This window comes from Lepidochelys kempii, chromosome 3 (genome assembly GCF_965140285.1).
Source record: "Lepidochelys kempii isolate rLepKem1 chromosome 3, rLepKem1.hap1, whole genome shotgun sequence".
Taxonomy (NCBI): Eukaryota; Metazoa; Chordata; order Testudines; family Cheloniidae; genus Lepidochelys; species Lepidochelys kempii.
The window spans coordinates 171,795,460-171,815,721 of NC_136382.1; the positions used below are offsets into that span (position 1 = coordinate 171,795,460).

General features: G+C 40.3%; 1 protein-coding gene across 4 annotated transcripts in view; it reads left to right on the plus strand.

The window, feature by feature from the left end:
• Positions 1-20,262, plus strand: part of MTA3 (metastasis associated 1 family member 3) — a 196,635-nt gene that overhangs the window by 167,708 nt on the left and 8,665 nt on the right. For 2 of the 4 annotated variants that reach the window (XM_073339057.2, XM_073339058.2), the window contains exons 15-16: positions 5,842-5,928; positions 12,110-12,256. In XM_073339057.2, the coding sequence (XP_073195158.1) occupies positions 5,842-5,928; positions 12,110-12,256 (234 nt within the window). Of the gene's footprint in view, positions 1-5,841; positions 5,929-12,109; positions 12,257-15,203; positions 15,326-20,262 lie in introns of all 4 variants that reach the window. The other 2 variants (XR_012158255.2, XM_073339060.2) reach the window with 2 other exon arrangements.

Sequence of the window (20,262 nt, forward strand, 5' to 3'; positions counted from 1 at the left end):
GAAGTGCAAAGTTATTTAAAATGAAAAAGCAGAATTTTTTGTTTGGATGTTTTCTAAAGAGGACACTTCAACAATTTAGAAATTATTTTTTCAAACGTTTTTGAATTTTGAGTTTTGCCAGAACCAACTCTCTCCCACAAATAGTTTTGGTTTCAAAGCATAGGCATTTTCTAATGACAAAAATGTTTCTTCGGAAAATTCCTGACCTGCTCTATTTGTTATGTACTATGGGAGTTTGCTGTTGACCTCAGTGGGGTCAGGACTTTACCCCTTATGTCAGCAGAGGCCTTTCAGAAGATGGTATTAAACATTAAGTAGCACAGTGGGACCCTGATCTCAGGATATCTAGATGCTACTGTAATATGAATAATTAATAATAAAATAATTGAGAGAAGACTAGAGGTTTAGATTGATGCCTTTCCTCATAAATTGTTTGACTGAAAATTCAGTCAAAGGATGGTCGGAAAACACTTAGCCAGTCAACATGCAGCGCTAAGAACTGAGGTTAAGAGAGCTAGCTAGTGCTTGTGTAGGAAACCACATTTCCTCTATAGAAAGCTCAAGAGAGTGGAGAGCAGTGCTAAGCGAAGAGCATAAAGGAAGGACTGAGGATCAAAAGAAGCCTTACTTCACAGAAAATATGTATCGGATCCCAGCCTTCTGATGGGCAAAGATTCAGTGTCGCTAATCAGAATAGAAGACAATCACAAGAGTAAATCTGTTCTTACTGTAGCTGGAAATAAAAATCATGCACTATATATAATCTTAGTTGGAACTAGAACTTAGAGTTGTAACTGTTGATGCTCTGGAGATTCACAATAATATGTGTTTCTGACAATAGATGTGGTCAGTCATAATATAATCTTAAATATAGGCAATAGCTATGCCATCTCAACTTGTGAGCTTGTCAGGTCTCATAAACTAGCAGATTGAACTTGGTCAGCACTTGGATGGGAGGCCTCTCTGAAAACCAAAAGTGGGGTTTGTAATTCAGTTGACCGCACTCTTCTTTGAATCTGAATTGAACCAGCGGCCCAGCATGATTCATGGAGACAGGGGTGGGAGCAGAAGCAGACTGTGCTGCTGGAGATGCTGTATTTCAGATGACATATAAAACCCAAATCTTGACCATTTCTTGTTGTTAAACATCTTGGGAAACTTTTCACAAGAGTAGGGGTGGCTGCTCTGATACCTGGCCAATTTCCAATGTGAATAACAATTGCATTCTGTCTATTTAAGGCTTTATCACTTTCATCGATAAAGTATTTTCTTCATTTCCTAATCTTGATTTATTGTCTGGGTGGAGTGAAATGGCTCCTATATGTAATTTGTAATTCTGTAATAAGATTCGGTGCTTCTGTGCAATATAAAATAAATGATCTATGAAATGATTTTGGGAATAATTATGGGTAATTATGTATAATCACACTCTCCAACCCATTTCAGCACCTCTGTTGACTTTGTCACTGGTGACCATTGGAATCATTGGTGTTCAAATGTTAGGGGTGTCTTACCAGTGCAAGGATTAAAATTTATATTATGGCCAAAATGTTCAAATCCTGGTATTCTAAATCCATAGTGAGCCACCTGAATAAAAGTGCTCTGATGTTTAGCTGGAGGAAATTCAGGTGCCCAACTTTAGACATTTTTGAAAAATGTGTTTTATTTATAAAGATAGTGGGCCCTATTCTCATTTACATGATTGCCTCTTTGTAGCGTTGTGCAGTACAAAAGGGGCCTTAGTGTAAATGTAAATGAGAAGCATCCCCCTCCTTTTTTAGTTTTCTCTATATCTCTTATTTTGCAGTACTCTACTGTACTATTTTATTTTTTTTTTTTTATAAAATCTGGTAGTTTACATACACAATAATAAGTTATACTTCTTTTACATGGAAGTTAAAGGCCACTGCTTTTTAAGTGCTTTTCGATGAAAGAAGAAATTTCCTTGCTTAACATGCCAACTTCTTGAATGTTTCATTCTTTGAAATGGCAAATAAGGAGGCGGATCATACACTGTATTTTCCAACTCCGTTTAAATGAGCAGATTGGTTTGGTCAACAATTTGACCTACCTTCTTTTTCTTACATTTGTTTGTGAAGTCCATGCATTTCTTTGAGTCTCCAAAAAGTCCACAAACCCTAAACGATCTTTTTCCTTAAAGAATGAACACCTCACAATGGCACCGGCTCCAGCTCAGCAGCCAGTGTTTACATAAGATAAAGCTCTGAAAAGAGAACAGGTTTCAGTTGAAAATTTTCAAAGATTTTTTTGTAACAGTGAATAGAATGGGTTGAAAAGTGTGTGTTTAGGAAATTTAAAATAGGAATTGAAGCAAACATTGCCATTTCATATTGAGAAGCCTATTTCCTGGATAATACAGCTGTTTTCATTTAGAAGATGTGGTTGCTGAAGCATTAGCACTGGAAAGTGGATTCCACTGAATCACAAACATACCTCTTGTAGACTACTTTACAGTTGAGTGGGTTAGTTTAAAAAGATTTTCTTCAGGCTGTTGTTAGCATGAGAAGACTGAATCTGAATGAGATGCAAATGAGAACCTTTTGCATTACTGTAACGACATTCATTGTGCAGAGTGAGGTTGGAAGTGTAAGTGCAAAGGTGGTGTAGCTATGAGATTCTGTAGCTAGAAATGAGGGGGTTTTATTCTTAATTTGACAGAGCCTTACATAACAGTTATCGTGAAATATTTAGTACCAGGATTTGTGGTTTAGTTTTATTTTGAATATTCTAATTTAACAAATGTATTTTAATAGGTTTTCACCAAACCTTAAAAGAACACCTGGCTCTAGGGGAACTTTAATGTTAATTCTATTGAAACGTCAATCTGTCTTCCAGGAGGAAAGAAAAGAGAGACTATTACCATAAATAGCAATAAAAATCCTATAAACATAGACCCCAATCCAGCAAAGACTTATGCACATGCTTAAAAGAGTAGGGGTGAAATTCTGGCCCCAATGTGAGTTTCCCATTGGCTTTATTGGGGCCAGGATTTCATAGTGGTAATAATCCCAATTACTTCTCTGAGACCACTACTAAGGCTTGATCATGCACCAGTGAAGTCAAATGGGAGTTCAGCAATTAACTACAGTGGGAACAGGATCAGTCCCCCAGTATGCAAAGTTAAGCGCATGTTGCAGGATCAACCTCCCTTGTAAACTTCAAAAGGCCATTAAAAGATGGACTGATTTCTCTGACAACCCCAGCAGCCCTCCTCCTGGATCCTGCCCAACTTCTTGACAAGGAACAGGTAGGCATTTTTGAAAGATGAGCATTAAACATGTCAGCAATAAATGCCTTTTATAAACTGTTGGCTTTTGAGTTGAGTATTTTACACAGCTTAACCAGAAATCCATGATTCAGGAACAGAGGAACAGGGAATCAGCAGCATATGCCTATCTTGTGAGAGGTAAATATGTAGAACACTGTTTTAAAATGATTTTTGACTGTCTTAGGAAAAGGCTGTTCTCCTGCAGCCACTGCCTCTCTGTGGTGGTCAAGCAGTATGACAGCAGGACTGTAGTTGGGCTGTGTTTCAGACCTGTGTCCACAGTCTGGCACATGGCTTCCTTACCCCGATTCAGTGACATTTTACAGACAATGCAAAGTTTGTCTCACAATTACTTCACAGTGGCGCTTCCCCTCCCCAAAGTAGCTGTAAAAATATCTACTGTGTTTATCCTACTAAGGGAGTCAATAAACCTCTTTCTCTTCTCTCATTTAAAATATCTCCCGTTTAACAGTTTTAAGTTACTTCATAATGTTCGCTGAGTTAGTCCTATTGCATTTTTTCACTGAGAAGAGCATTTGTAGTTTAATAGAAAGTACTCTGTGTTCTTGGCTTTTAGAGTATTTGAGATCTGGAGCCTTTGAGCTTCCCAGATATCAGCTGTCTAACGAAGCTTGCAGTAGGAGCACAGAGAATATAATCATTTCATTTCTCCATGTATGCTGCTTAAGATACTTTAACAATTATGAAGATTTTACAGCCTATTTGTTTAAAAATGGTTCTGAACTTACCTTTATGCAAAATCAAAGTTTGAAAACAAATGTTCTCCTGGCAAAGCGCCAGGTGAATTTTTCATAGGATTGAATGGAATTTGCATATGAAATTACAAATTTCTGGAAGGTGCAATTTCACGTTTTTTTTTCTCAAATATAAATTGACCCATATGGTACCCCTGACCACAAGGCTGTTTGTGTGTTTATCATTTTGTGCTAGGATAAAATGAATAGGAAGGAATTCTTTATTTAAAAACTAGACACGCAGCAGAGGCAAAGTAGAGACTGGATAAATGTTTGAATTTTGGAGTCAGATACTCAAATCCCTATTTTTAGCCGATTGGATCACACACATGTATGTGTAGATCTATAGTGTGTGTGTTGGTGTATGTACCTGCATATAATATGTATTTGTGTAAGAAGCAGTGGGAGTTTGGGATGTGAAAAGTATGCAGAAATTAGCCTACTTTTGCACTATACGATATACCTTTACGTGAGGCACACTGAAAGCACCATATGAATATTCCTAGTGCTACTGGAAAAGAGACCAATCAGTCTTTCCAACCAATTTTTTAAAAAAATATGTATTTGGCTTCTATTCATTCAAGTCAATGATAAAAATGTTCATCTGTATTCTTGTCAAATTTAAATGACAAGACTCGAGAAAGTTTAAAAGAAATAAAAAAGAGTCTCCGATATACTATTGGCCCCATAACTGATTCTTTTGTCGAAAAGCTGATGAGTTTTGAATCCCATTCCTCATCCTGTGACAGCTAATTATGCAACACTTGGGATATTGTGCTGAGTACTTTGTTTTTTTCTCTGCCTGAAACTTCTTACAGTAGGTTATGAGCAGTCTGATGAGTACTTTTATGAGCTAATAAACCTCTTGCATGATTCTGTTCTGACTGATGGATGAAGTCCTCTGTCTGGAACGAGGTAAATTTAACATCCCAGCTAATGACTTTGATATAGGGTACACAAAGATGCAGAATATAATGAATAAAACTGAAGGACCTTCTCAAAAGTGCAAACTGAGGTAAAAATATGTGATATAATAATGATGAAATCCTAGCCGGATTGAAGTCAATGGCAAAATTCCCATTGACTTCTTTGGGGCCAGGATTTAACCCATAGTTTCTATTTATGAAAGATGCATTTTTCTGTTGATAAATATCATTATTGGGAACTTGTTATAGCAGGTTTCTTTTAAGATTATCCTTGTAACAATCACCTACAGTGTTACATTTTACTTACTAAGAACGATATATAACACCATAGTACCGGGGTAGCATAGGCAGAGTATTTAGCGAGTTCCAAATCTTAAATAATGATCCTTTCTCACAGTGAAGTTAATTCGCAATTTCAGAGCCAGACAAGTCTGTAAAAAACTAATGCAACGAGGCTTTCTGTTTAATTAGACCATTATAGGTGTCTGTTAATGCCCAGGACTGTTTTTGTTGTTGTTTTTTATTCATTTTTTTAAAAATCGCTTTTTCATCTTCATGATGCTTTCATTTGCAGAGTTGGTCATTTTCCAAAAGATTTTGTAGCCACCTGGTGTACTAAAAATAGGTTCTCACAAATATTATCTTTTCGTGTTTACATACATGAGCATATGTCCTGACTTTGCATCCTAGTCTTTAGTACATGTGCATCAGAGGAATACAAGGTAAAAAGAAAGTATTTTTCTTTTAGTCAGTAATATGTCATACTAAGAATACACAGAGGAAATGTACAGGTGTACCGTAACTATTTGTGTACTAGCCTATTAAAATTAAATTAATTTTTTTAAAACTCTCTAAATTTTTTTATCCTCAGATGCAGACCGACATTGTGAAATAGTTGGAAATCCTCTGAAGATCAAAAGCACTAGAAAACCACTGTCTTGTATCATTGGGTATTTAGGTGGGTATTTTCCCTTTGAGGAAAGTGAGTAAAGTGAGATGTCAATATTTTAACCGTATTTAAAAATCCTACTCACCAATAAGGGAACTCATAACAACATGGCAGCGGTATGAATAAGAAAATACATCTGAGCTTTTAATAATGTGCTATTGTAATGGTTTGAATTTGCAATATTTAGTTAGACTGCCTTTAGTCATCAGTGTAAAATGGCATATGTAGCATATGAAAAATAATCTGGCAATCTGATTTTTTTTTTTAAATTTTTACCTCAGTGGTAACGAGGAGTCCGGTGGCACCTTTAAAGACTAACAGATTTATTTGTGCATAAGCTTTCATGGGTAAGAAATACACTTCTTCAGATGCCTGGAGTGAAAATTACAGATACACGCATAAATATACTGGCACATGAAGAGAAGGGAGTTACCTTACAAGTGGAGAACCACTGATGACAAAGCCAGTTCAGTCATGGTGGATGGGGTCCACTCCCAATAATTGATGTGTCAATACCAAGAGAGGGGAAAATTGCTTTTATACTGGGGCAGCCACTCCCAGTCCCTATTTAAGCCCAAATTAATGGTGTTAAGTCTGCAAATGAATTGTAGCTCTGCTGTTTCTCTTTGAAATCTGTTTTTGAAGTTTTTTTGTTGAAGAACGGCTACTTTTAAATCTGTTATTGAATGTCCAGGGAGATTGAAGTGTTCTCCTACTGGTTTTTGTATGTTATCATTCCTGATGTCTGATTTGTGTCCATTTATCCTATTGTGTAAAGACTGTCTGGTTTGGCCAATGTATATGGCAGAGGGGCATTGCTGGCACGTGATGGCATATATCACATTGGTAGATGTGCAGGTGAATGAGCCTCTGAGGGTGTTGCTGATGCAGTTGGGTCCTCTGATGGTGTCGCTAGAGTACATATGGGGACAGAGTAGGCAATAGGGTTTGTTACAGGGATTGGTTCCTGGGTTAGTGTTTCTGTGGTGTGGTATGTAGTTGCTGGTGAGTATTTGCTTCAGGTTGGGGGGCTTCAGGTTGTGGGGCAGACTGCAAAAGCAGCTTTGCCTCTCCTGGAACTGACACCTCGTCCTCTGTTATTGGGAGTGGACTACATCCATCCTGATCGAATTGGCCCTGTCAGCACTGGTTCTCCACTTGTAAGGTAACTCCCTTCTCTTCATATGTCAGTATATTTATGCCTGTATCTGTAATTTTCACTCCATGCATCTGAAGAAGTGGGTTTTTAACCACGAAAGCTTATGCCCAAATAAATCGGTTAGTCTTTAAGGTGCCACAGGACTCCTCATTGTTTTTGTGGATACAGACTAACACGGCTACCCCCTGATACCTCAGTGGTGTCATTTTCAAAAGCACTCAATGTTGGTCTTGAAAAGGAGCAGAGTTAGGCCAATACTGAGCACTTTTCAAAATTTCATTCTAAGATGTTACCAATTTTTTCTAACCTACCAACCCGCTTAGAAAGATGTGATGTTATCCAGTACAAAAACAAAAAAGAGACTGTATCAGCATGTTATGACATGTTTGGATCACAGCTGATAGGAAGAAAAAGTGGAAGAAGGGGGTACTGGAGAGAAGGGAATAAAGGCGATTCCAGTATTTTTAGCTTAATATTAATAAATCAAAAACTGTCATCTTCAAAAGCGGCCACTGATGGCAATTAAATATTTATGCATTCACTACAGAGATAGTGAAAGCCCTTTGAGCTATAGTATTCCATATAAAGACATCAATCTAATTCTTAGAGGAGCAAGGAAGTAGAGATAAGCATTAAGAATAAGCAGAGCAACAAAAAATGAACCAAGTATTACCCTGGTGTAAATCTGAAGTAATGCTATGAAGCCAATGGTGTTACTCTCAATTTACACACACAGAACCCACAGTCCTGATACAGACTAACATGGCTACCACTCTGAAACCTGTCAGAATAAATAATAAAGGTCTCAGGATTTTTCCCACATTAATAAACTGATGTCTAAAATTGACAAATAGGAATTTTTAGGAAGAGTCCTGGGCAGATGTTCTTTATTAATCTGGACATCTTTTGGCCTCAAAAGTACCAAAACATATATTCTTGCCCCCCAGTAGTGGCCTTATGCTTATCAAGGGAAAAACACAGCTGCTTGTTCCCTAAATAGCTGCAAATTCAACCTCAAGCATTCTAGTTTCTTACGCTGAGTTGAATTACCTGGGCCTATGTGGGAAAACGGAGGACAGCATATTCCCATGAAGTATTATCTCCCTGAAAGTGGGCTTGCAGAGTGAAAAAGATGAAATTATTATGAAAAGATTAATGATGATAATATTCGCTCTGATTTACTTTTGCTAATTTGTTTATTTTGATTAAAAATCTGAACAGTACAACAGATGAAATAGCTCCACAAAAGGTAGCTAGCAGGTGGCTTTTAGTGTTGCTGTCTGTGCATATTTGAATAAAATAAAGTCTGACCTTATACAATCTCTAGGATATTGTTTTGCTTCTAAAATTCATCCCATGCCATATCTCAGAGGTCTGCTTGAGCAACAGGTTTGCTTTTCATTTTTTTTATACCATTCCATCAAATATTTGCTAGAATACATTTAGTTATGCCTCATAGGAAATCATTTTTTCTCTTCACTCCTTGAAAGAATGTCGAAAGAACTTCCACTTACCCACTCATTCTGCATCCTGGCTTTCCATTATCCCTTTTCTGCTTCTTGAGGAGTGCATTGCACAGCAGGACTACGCATTAAAGATCGGCCCCTCCTTGGAGAGATTTGGGATTACTTCCTGTGCAATCAATTTAGCTTTCACTGTGTGTAGGGAACAGAAACCCTGAAGTGAATCTTGCTTACTTGAGTGTCTTATATTGCCCATTAGTGCATTCCTGCTCTTCCACTTGGCAGACCTAGGTCAACATTTGTACCTGTGGCAGTTGAGAAGAGATGAGTTGGAGTGGCAGATGCTCAGTACCTCTGAAAATTAGGCCATTTATTTAGGTTCCTAATTTGAGTCAACTTAAAAAATGTTGTCCCTAATTTTATTTTCATTTTTGGTATTTTGATTGCCTTAGCAGTATTTCCTGAGATAGATAACCCCTTTGAGGGTAAGGTTTCTAATTTACTATAGCCCAAATCCTCAAAGTTATTAGGCACTTAACTGTCACTGAAGTCAATGACAATTAGGCACCCTAAATACTTTTGAGGATCTGAACCTCTGTGTTTATGCAGTGTCTAGCACCATATCCAACCTGGTTGGCTTCAAGGCATTAGCACAGTATAAATGTTAATAAGTGCTTGAAGTATTAATTTACCTTACTTTTGATCTCTGAAATGGAAATATAAAATGAGTCATGCTTAGTGGTTATGTGTTGTGCTGCTATGCAGCTGACCTAAATGAGATCCCTAGGATATGACCCAATATTGATTTTCCAGGTAATCTTAATTCTGGCATTTCCTAACTTTTGTGTGGTTGACTTTATAACCTGAGTAATGTTCTTTTCACATAGTTTTTGTTGTGTGTAATTTCCTAGGTTTTTAAAAAGGAAACTGGAAAAAACAAATTCTATCATATTGTCACCCACATGGGTCATCAGCAGGGTTAGAACCTTTAGATCCATCGCGCAGACCTCTGCCACTTGAGCTAATGGATTAATTGATAGTAATAATAGGTTGCTATCCTCTCTGGACCAGCACTAGAGGGGCTGGGACACTTTGCCAGAGGGTTTCACAGATATTTGCTGACAGCAGAGGAATGATGAGACTCAGGAATCTTAAGCTCCATTTCAGGCTCATTTCAGGCCTCCGTTCCTAGCAGAAGCCGCGGGATGGGAGAAGCCCCCGTGCACATGCACACCCACCCCACCCCCAAGACCCCATCCCTGGCAGAAGCCGCCAGACAGGGGAAGCTCCAGCAGCTCACCCGCCCATCCATAGCAGAAGCTGCAGGATGGGGGAAGACCCAACACCCATCTCCCCTCGCCCCCATCCCCAGCAGAGGTGCGGGGAGTAGCTGGGAAGACCCAGCACCCGGACCCCTGCTGGGGCCCTGGGACTGGAGGGGCTCTCACTCCCCGCTGCTGCCCTGGTGTGGCACAGGGACAGCGTATCTCCCATCAGTAGGGAGGGGCAGAAAGGAGAAAATGGGTTGGGGACCACAGTTGTGGGGGACAGAGCCCCGTGGCTGCCCCTCCGCCTAGGAACCAGAGAAACATGCCAGCCACTTCCGGGGAGCACCTGAGGTCAGCACCGCCCAGAACCTGCACCCCGAACCCCCTCCCATGCCCCAACCCCTTGCCCCAGCTCACATCCACTCGTGCACACAAACTGCCTCCTGGAGCCCACACCCCAACCCCTCAGCCCCAGCCCAGAGCCTCCTGCTCCCCAAACCCCTCATTCCCAGCTCCACCCCAGAGCCTGCACCCCCAGCTGGAGCCCTCACCCCCCCACACACTCCAACTCCCAGCCCAGAGCCCTGTCCCACACCCTGAACCCCTCATTTCTGGCCTCACCCCAGTTCTTCTGGCCCAAGGCCCCAGGAAACCTTAATTTGCCTCTGGGAGTGTATCTCTAGTGGGGAGATCCTGCTGCCCGTTCCCCGTAAGCATTATTCTTTCTGCACCATTCGCTCCAAACTGCCCTTGTCCTGCTTCTGTCTCTAACCCACCCGGGCTCCTCATCCAGCTAGGCCCAGTCTCCAGCCCTCCTGAGGCTTCTCATCCCAGTCCCAGTCTCCTTTCCCAGCAAATCCTTGTCTCGCCCTCCTGGAGTTCCTGTGTCAGCCCTCGCCCAATCCCTGTCCCAATCTTCTTCGTGAGCCATTCCCACATCCCAGCTCTTCCCACGTCCCCGTCTCTGTGTCCAGCCAGCCCTCGCCCCACCCCCAGCTCCTCATCCAATCTCTCTCTCCCCCTTCCCCGGCTCAGGTCATGCCCTGCCCTCCAGCTCATGTTTTCCTTTTCCACGCTGTGTCTTCCCTCCTCATCCCAGTCTCCTTGCCCAGCCAGTCCCAGACTCCCCCATCCCAACTCCTCAGCCCAGTTTCCTTTTCTCCACCCTGCCAGCCTCTCTCCGCCGCCCTCTCCAGGCTCCTTATCCCCTTCAACTTATCTCCCCTCACTGACCCCTCAGTCCGGCTTTTCTCATTTCGATCAGGAAGCTTCCCCCTCCATCCTGTCTGGGTGCAGCAGGGGGAGTCATTGCGAGCACAGGGGAGAGAGAGCGGCTGCCTGCTCTAAGTTCAGGTGCCCTGCCTTGGCCCGCAGCTGTAAGCAGGGACAGTGCAGCTGAGCCCCAGCAGGCGCATGCTCAGTGTGGACCGATACTTCAAAAAATGTGTCAAACTCTGATAAGTCTCTGCTGAGCAGGTGTCAACTGCAGTTTTTCAAAGGCTTCTAACTTGGCAAATGTGTGCAGATTTTCATGGGGAAACCAAGGCACATTGGTGACACCTAGCTATGCCCCTCCCCCACGTGGATACATTTTAAGACTGTTGCAAAGCATGGAGGCAATAGAGCTTTTTAAGAAAAGTTCATCCGAATTTTAACCTGGGGAAAACAATGTAATTTTCTTTTGCTTCTCTCTCAGAAACAGCCTAACCGTTTTGGCTGAAATTAACCCTCTCCCATCACCCCTCAGAATAGATCTGCCTGAGGCAGACACTCAGCATGGAAAATTTCAGGCCAAATGACTAAAGTTTGGCAAAGTTATAAACACCTAAAAGCAGGGTTATAATGGGAGATGTTGGGCAACTTTAATAATATGAACTGCTACTAGACCCAACTGTAATATAATATACACACACAAACATATTATAAGGGTTTTAACTGAATAAATGTTAGAAGCTCGTTTGCCCTAATCTGAGGGTCAAATGTGATTTTTTTTTTTTTTTGTCCAGCACAAAACTTCAAAGGAATTTGCTGAGATGTCTTTTCCCCTACCTACTGAACACACGCAGTTAAGCAATCATGGTAGTTACCACAAGCAGCCCAGATGTTTCACATTAGGGAGAGCCATGGTAGCAAAGACTTGAGACTGAGGTCATTGTGTAAAAATTTGGAAAAATTCTAGGCCTGAAGAAATTGACTTTGAGTTCACTGGAAAATTAAATGTGCTTTTAATAGATAAAATGAGTAGATAAAACGTTCGTAAATATTTCATTTTAAATCTCCTCCCCCCTCAACCCCAACAGAAATTCATCCTGCAATGAAACCTAATGTAGTCCGGTCAATGCCAAGCCTTCAAACCCCAGCTGCGAAACGAATGCTCGCAACCCCTAATCATTCATCCCGAAGTATTTTGGGGAAAAGAAACTACAGCCATCACAATGGACTGGAGGGTATGTAAAACTGGGATTTTTTAAAAAAAGTTAGGAATCTTTTTATGTGAACTAACAAGTATTGCATCTGTGAACTGAGAAAACTGAAATTTTGGCTATTCAGTTAAGTATAAGATACACTAGTAGTATATTACAGTACATTAAGGAATGGATCACAAATTTCTAAATAAAGCAACAGACTACAAGCATAATAATTGTCCTAAGGATGCAGCTTTATGAATGTTGCTGCCCTGTGTAGTTAGCACATTCCCCACAGTAATAGTTTTTAAAATTCACTGGGAAGAATAGAATCTATGCATTCACAGCTCTGCTTTGAATATAGATCAGAGTTGTACATTGGTACTAAAATTTTTGCAAGATATATTTGGCATATTTGTGTTGTCAGTTTTAAATGTCATGACTGTGGTGCGTAATGCATTGGAACTGGTTATAGATCTTAAGCTCTATCTCAACAGATTACTTTGGTTTTGCAGTCCTCAAGCTGATATTTTTTGCATTGTTTCCTAGTAATCTGCACTGTTTGCATAAGTGATCAGAAAAAGAATAAAAATAAGGGGAACAAGTGTAGCAATGGAGATTCTTTGCACTGTTGTTGAAAAAATATTTTTCAGTGATGTCCTTGATTGAATTTTGCCACATTGTATTTATTTATGTACAGCTAGAAGAGTTGATTACACTTCCTGCTGGTTTACAAACACTGTTGTAATTATTGTATGCATACAGTGTATATAACTTGGTTGAAATATTTGGCTGAAATTCTCTGAGCTGCATTTGGTAGGGAAGAGGGAAAGATAACTTCTATCCATCTTGTGGCCCAAGATTCTGGGGCTCAGGACCAGTCCAGTTCCTTCTGTAAATTAGAACAGTTTATGCCTTGCGGTCCTTTAAGCCCGGTTTCCAGCTGCTTTGCTTCATGGTGTAGTGCAAAGCAGTCAGAGTGGACATGAAAATTGAGCAAATATATTGTAAAGGTTTGGGAGTAATTATGAAGGTGACTCAAAACTATTTTAAAGTGTTCTTGTACTCCAAAAAGTGACTTTGCTATGGTATCTTTCTGGTGTTTACATCATCACCATAACCTTAAGATTCTGCAACTGAAACTAAATGAACCATTCTATCCGACATGCAAGTCAGAATAGAATCTAGCTCATTCTCCTTTCATTGTGTTGGCTCTATTTAGCTAACAGGAGTGAAAAGTAATACAGTATATTATATTCAGTAAAATAAGCAGATCTGACTGAATACAAATGAATAACAGATCAATGGAATAAAAAAATCCATTTAGTCCTCTTTCGGTGTAGAATTCCACTGTATGCTTTTGAACTAACATACGTAAATCTTCAAATACCATAGATTACTAGCTAGTTGATATAAAAGTCCATTCTGCAATGAAACTGGGAAGCATGAAATTCTGCCCTCTCCAATGTAATGAATCCTCATTTTGGTTTATCCGAGCAAGGCAGTGAGGAGGTAATATGGAACCGGATTTATGGAATCACATATGGAAAAAAAATGAAAACACTTTGTGATTATTATTATTATTATTATTTTGTGCCATGTTGGAGGGGAGAGAAATTGTCTCTTCATAGAGAGTGTAGATATTAGAAATGGAAAGAGATGTTCGACCATTAAGTCTCTCCCCCTGCCATCACAGAAGTAATTGAAGAAGTATTTTATGGTCTATTTGACAGGCTGTATTCTAACCTGGAGAGCCATTCCAACTCCTTTTAATCTGGTCCAATCCTGTTCTCCCATCTTTGACTACATATGTTGTTTGATCCACACCACCTGTTAGCCAGTACCATCCTGAAAACAAGTTCTAGAGGGAGCTATGTACCTATTTTGTCTTCCTGTGTTTTAATCATTTAAAAGCCCATAAGAAATAGATCTTATTAGAAGGCTGGTACACTCTGTTCATATGCATAAACCTAGGATTTCCTCCTGAATACGCACTAAGGAGGATTACAAGATTTACCAAAGCCTCTCTTTGCTAAATATTAATTATATACATTCTAATATTTGCATTCTAAGTGAATATGGTGCTGCATAGCAGATTGATGGTACCAAAACAGTCCCTGTCTCAAAAATTCTACTGTCCAAAACAGACAGACCAAGACAAGACAGAATTTACACATGGATGGATGTTGCATTAGAGTTTGAATGATTCATAGAGTAGATGTTTCCTTAGATTTTATTTGGGAGTTTGGCATAAGTTAGCAGGGAGGCTGCTCTGGAAATATGGGCCGGGGTAATGAACATCATGAGTTTTTCTTATTACAGTGACACTTGCTAAGTCACAGCTACATTTTGTGTATGTTCTAGTGAAAATGTCATCCTGTTTTGTTTTTTTGTTTTTTTTTACCCACACTTACAAAGCGCTGTCTTAAAAAAATGGATGATGGATAAAATATTCTGGTTATTCATTTATCTGAAGCAATTATACATAAATGAGAAGTATTTGGATCTTAATTCAGTGTGCAAATAGTCAAATAATGCCACTACACAGTAAGCAGATAATCTAACTGCTAAAACGTGCTATCCAGTGGGGCAGGGCCACAACTGTGTGAATCTTATTAATATAAAGAGTATTATGCATTAAAGTGAAGTGCACTGCGCAGGCCAAATGCAGTCTGACGTAGGAAGTGATGGTCTTGTTGTAAAGCACTGCATTGTTTCAGGAGATCTGGATTATATTCCTGAGTCAGTCATAGATTCCTTGTGGGACAGTGAGCAAGACATTTATCATGCTTGCCTCAGTTCCCCGTCTGTAAAATGGGGATAATGATACTTCCCTAAAGCACAGGAATGCTGTGGCAGTAAATTCATTAATGTTTGTGAGGGATTCGGCTTGTGAGGGTGTCCACAGAAGGACCTACATAAATAGCAAGACCATTTCAAAATATGTTTTGTTTCTTTTACTAAAACAGTCTCAATATTCTCTTCAAAGTAAACTTCCTCAGAAAAATAACTACCATAGAGCACCATCCATTCTGATGAGCTTGTTTGACTGACAAAGCACCAACATGGCTAATTGTGCTAGGGTGTCCTACGTGGGATAATACTTAATTGGTAAGCAGGACTTTAGTGAAAAGATTTATTCTACATTTTAAAATAACTCGCAAATTTTAAATTTGTCATTTCCTTGAATTATTTTTGATGGGGAGTAGATCATTTCAAGGAGAACAGATATTTCTAGGTTACAGTGACCATCTGTACTCTGTAGAGTTCTGTTAAGATAACTATCTTAATTCCTGTTCTGACATACTCTTTAATTAGATCTCTGCATGCCATAGCACATGAAGTCTGTGGAATAGCTACTGGGGCATCTGACGATATACAAAAGCCCCGAATGCAGTGACAGAAAAACAATTTCCACAAGCGATTAGTGTACACAGAATCCGTTTTTCTTTTTTCTTTTGATGGACAGCCTAAAAGGCATTTTCTAAGTAATAGAATGTAAAACTTCACAAACTCAGTACCCAGGATAACCTTCCTTTGTACCTTCTTTATAACATTCCAAACTGTTTTGGCTCTTCTAACAGTTTGCAGCAGGTTTCCTTAAATATTACTCACTCACTCAGGGGAGGAAGCAATGGTGTCAAGAAACCTGATGTCCTCAAGTGGATTGTATCAGACAAATCGTTTTCAATAAAAAGGTTCCTTGATGATGTAGTTTATTATAGAGGAATCAGATTAATGGAGTTGCACCAAGTTAGGCAACTGGACAGATTGTGGCCTAGATAACATGTGACTGGCACACTAGAAGGGACAAGATATATGGATCCGAATCAAGACTATTGCTGTTTGTTTTGGAGAGTCATGGTGTCATACCATGGCTATCTTGGGTTGGATTTTCCTACCATATTATCATCATTATTATTATTATGCAACCTAGTGTGTGCTAGTGCCTTATAGACATAGACTGAGATAAAACCCTGTCCAGGAAAGTTTACAATCTAAAATCTATAGCTAACCTTCTTGCAGTGTTCCAGATATTTCACAGATCTTGCATATGACACATTTTCCATTCCAGTGTCTTTCATTGGTTCCTGACGGGTAGGTTTTAATGACAGAAGGGACCATTATTATCATTTAGTCTGACTTCTTGCATAACACAGGCCATAAAATTTTACCCAGTAATTACTACATGAAGCTCATAACTGCTGTTAGAACTATAGTATATCTTTCAGAAAGAGATAATCCAGTCTTCATTTAAGGCTTCATGTGATTTAGAATCAATCACATCTCTAAGTAAGTTATTCCAATTGTTAATTACTCTCACCGCTAAAATTTGCTATTTATTTCTGGTCTGAATTTGTCTAGCTTCCAATCATTGAATCTCACTATGCATTCTTCTGCTAAATTAAAGAGCCCTCTGCTCTCAGAAGTCTCTTCCCCTCTAGGTACAGTAACTCCTCACTTAAAGTCGTCCTGGTTAACATTGTTTCATCGTTACGTTGCTGATCAATTAGGGGACATGCTCGTTTAAAGTTGTGCAATGCTCCCTTATAATGTTGTTTGGCAGCTGCCTGCTTTGTCCACTGCTTGCAGGAGGAGCAGCCCCTTGGAGCTAGCTGGTGGGGGTTTGGAACCAGGGTGGACCAGGAGCTCCCCTATCAGCTCCCTGCTCCCCTAAGTTCCCTGTGCGGCAGCTGCCCGCAAGCTATCAATTTGCCTGCAGTTCAGTTGTCCCTCCCCCCACTGCCATGTGCTGCTCCTGCTCTCTGCTCCAGAGCCTCCTGTTTGTAGGGGGAGGAGGGGAGAGGAGGGCTAATGTCTTGGTGTCCCCCTCTCCCCTGCTCCTGCACCCTGCTTACCCCATCTTCCATAGAGCAGGGGGGACACACGGCAGGGCTCAGGACGGAGGGAGCTTCCAGGCAGCAGCTGCCGTCTCAGCTTGCTGATTAATTTAACAAGGCAGTGTATTTAAGAGTGGGGTCAGCGTACTTAAAGGTGCAATGTGCATCTCACACACACACACACACACACACACACACACACACACACACACACACACACACACACACACACACTGTGTCTCTGTCTACCATGCTGTCTCCCCTCCCTCCATTTGTGCTGCCTTGTAGAGTGTGAGGGTACACATTAGCAACAATGGGTTAACCCTTGAGGGCTCAGCTGAGTTCTAGTTCATCATTTAGCAGTAAGGCATTCCCTGGGAAATATCCTGCCTTCTGACTTCACCACCTCAACCAAGCTTCACAATCATCATCGCTGTGTTCAGTATTAAATTTTTTGTTTAAAACTTATACTCTGTGTGTGTGTGTGTGTGGTTTTCCAGCCAGTTATGTACCAATCTTATACTAACTCCATCTAGGTTGCATTTCCCTAGTTTGTTTATGAGAGGGTCATGTGAGACAATCTGTTACTAAATATATTTATTAAATATAATATAGACTTGTCTGGTGAAAAAAATTTCCCTAGAACCTAAACTTCCCACCCCCATTTACATTCATTCTTATGGAGAAATTGGATTCACTTAACATCATTTTGCTTAAAGTTGCATTTTTCAGGAACATAACTACAACGTTAAGAGAGGAGTTACTGTACTGGTATTCTGTGATCGAGTCGCCTCTTAACCTACTCTTGGATAAATTAAATAGATTGAGATTCTTAAGTCTGTCATATATAAGGCACATTTCTTGGATCCAGGATAATAAGCCTTATGAATGGGGGGAAGTGGTAGATGTGGTATATCTTGATTTTAGTAACAGATACTGTCTCACATGACCTTCTCATAAACAAACTAGGGAAATGCGACCTAGATGGAGTTACTATAAGGTTGGTGCATAACTGGTTGGAAAACCATTCCCAGAGAGTAATCATCAGTGGTTCACAGTCAAGCTGGAAGGACATATTGAGTGGGGTCCTAAAGGGATCAGACCTGGGTCCAGCTCTCTTCAGTATCTTCACTGATGATTTAGATAATGGCATAGAGAGTAAACTTATAAAGTTTGCGGATGAGACCATGCTGGGAGGGCTTAAAGTGCTTTGGAATTCAAATTCAAAATGATCTGGACAAACTGGAGAAATGGTCTGAAGTAAGTAGGGTGAAATTCAATAAGAGCCAATGCGAAGTACTCCACTTAGGAAGGAACAGTCAGGTGCACACATAGAAAATAGGAAATGACTGCCTAGGAAGGAGTACTGCAGAAAGGGATCTAGGGGTCAAAGTGGGTCACAAGCTAAGTATGAGTCAACAGTGTAACACTGTTTCAAAAAAAGCAAACATCATTCTGGTGTTAGTAATTCTTCTGCTTGACACCATGCTGATTAGTCCTCAACTGGAGTATTGTGTCCGGTCGCGGGCGCCACATTTCAGGAAAGATGTGGACAAATTAGAGAAAGTCCAGAGAAGAGCAACAAAAATGATTAAAAGTCTAGAATACATGACCTATGAGGGAAAATGAAAAAAAAAATGGGTTTGTTTAGGCTGGAAAAGAGAAGGCTGAGGGGGGACATAACAGTTTTCAAGTACATAAAAGGCTGTTACAAGGAGGAGGGAGAAAAATTGTTCTCCTTAACCTCTGAGAATAGGACAAGAAACAATAGGCTTAAATTGCAGCAAGGGTGTGTAATGGGTTCCCCCCAGGGTGCCACCTGGAACTGGGGTACCACTGAGCCCTCTGACCCAGCAGCCTGGGCTCCCTCTCACACTGTGCTTCAGTGACAAGTTGCAAAGCTCTCCAAACTTGTACTTTCACCAGCATTCACACAGGTAAGGACACACCCAACTGCAGTCACATGCAGGCTTTCTAACCACCAGCCTCCCAGCCTAGGACCCCAGAGCAAACCTGATCAGTATCTGGTCAAACCTGGTCAGTATATGGGTTTAATACCCGGTCCGTCTCTCCCTCAGTGTGAAGAGGATGATGCACACTTGTGGTAACCAAGCTGAGATTTTCCCCAGACCCTTAGTCAAATGCACACTGGTTTGGATTAAAACATGAAATAAGTTTATTAACTATAAAAAGATAGATTTTAAGTGATTATAAGTGATAGCAAACAGATCAAAGCTGACTGCCTGGTAAATAAACAAAAATGCAAACTGAGCAAGTGATAAACAGGCTGGCAGATTCTAAAGGCACTAGCTGCCTTTGCTTTGCAGCTTGGGTTTCCCAGGTTTTCATACACAGGCTAGAAATCCCTTTAGCCTGGGACTATCACTTCCCCCTGTTCAGTCTTCCTCAGATGTTTCCAGGTATGTTGTTTTAGGGAGAGTGACATACCATCATGATGTCATTTCCCCCTTTTATGTCTTCTTTCCACTTGCTGGAAAACTCTTTTGCTGTGATCTGGGTCAAACAGTTCCCATTGTGTAGTACTATCTCAGAGAGGTTTCTATTGTACACAGTTCCTGGGGTAATCCTTGGGCTTGTGTGCATTTTCTCAGTGAGCTACGAACATTGTTTGGCCTTTTTACTGTTGTACCTGAAAGGCTGCTTGTGGGTGTTTTCAACCTCACGACATGTTTCAGTAATGCATACATAGCCAAATTTTATACTTCCATATGCGGTGCTTGCACACACAATCCAATGAGTTATTAATGTCTAGCAGATCAATACTTTTAGAATACCACCTCACAAGGCATACTTTGTGCAAAACATATCCTAATTATTTGACAGTGGTGAATATGAGGGTGTCACAGGGTGGTTTAGATTGAACATTGGGAAAAACTTCCTAACTGTCAGGGTGGTTAAGCACTGGAATAAATTGCCCAGGGAGGTTATGGAACCTCCATCACTGGAGATTTTTAAGAGCAGGTTAGACAAACACATGTCAGGGATGGTCTAGATAATACTTAGTCCTGCCATGAATGCAGGCGACTGGACTAGAAGACCTCTTGAGGTCTCCTCCGGTACTATGATTCTATGATTCTATATTTTCCAGACCTCAAATCATTGTAGTAGCTCTTTTCTGAACCTTTTCCAATTTTTCAACATTCTTATTAAAGTGTGGACTCCAGAACTGAACACACTATCCAGTAA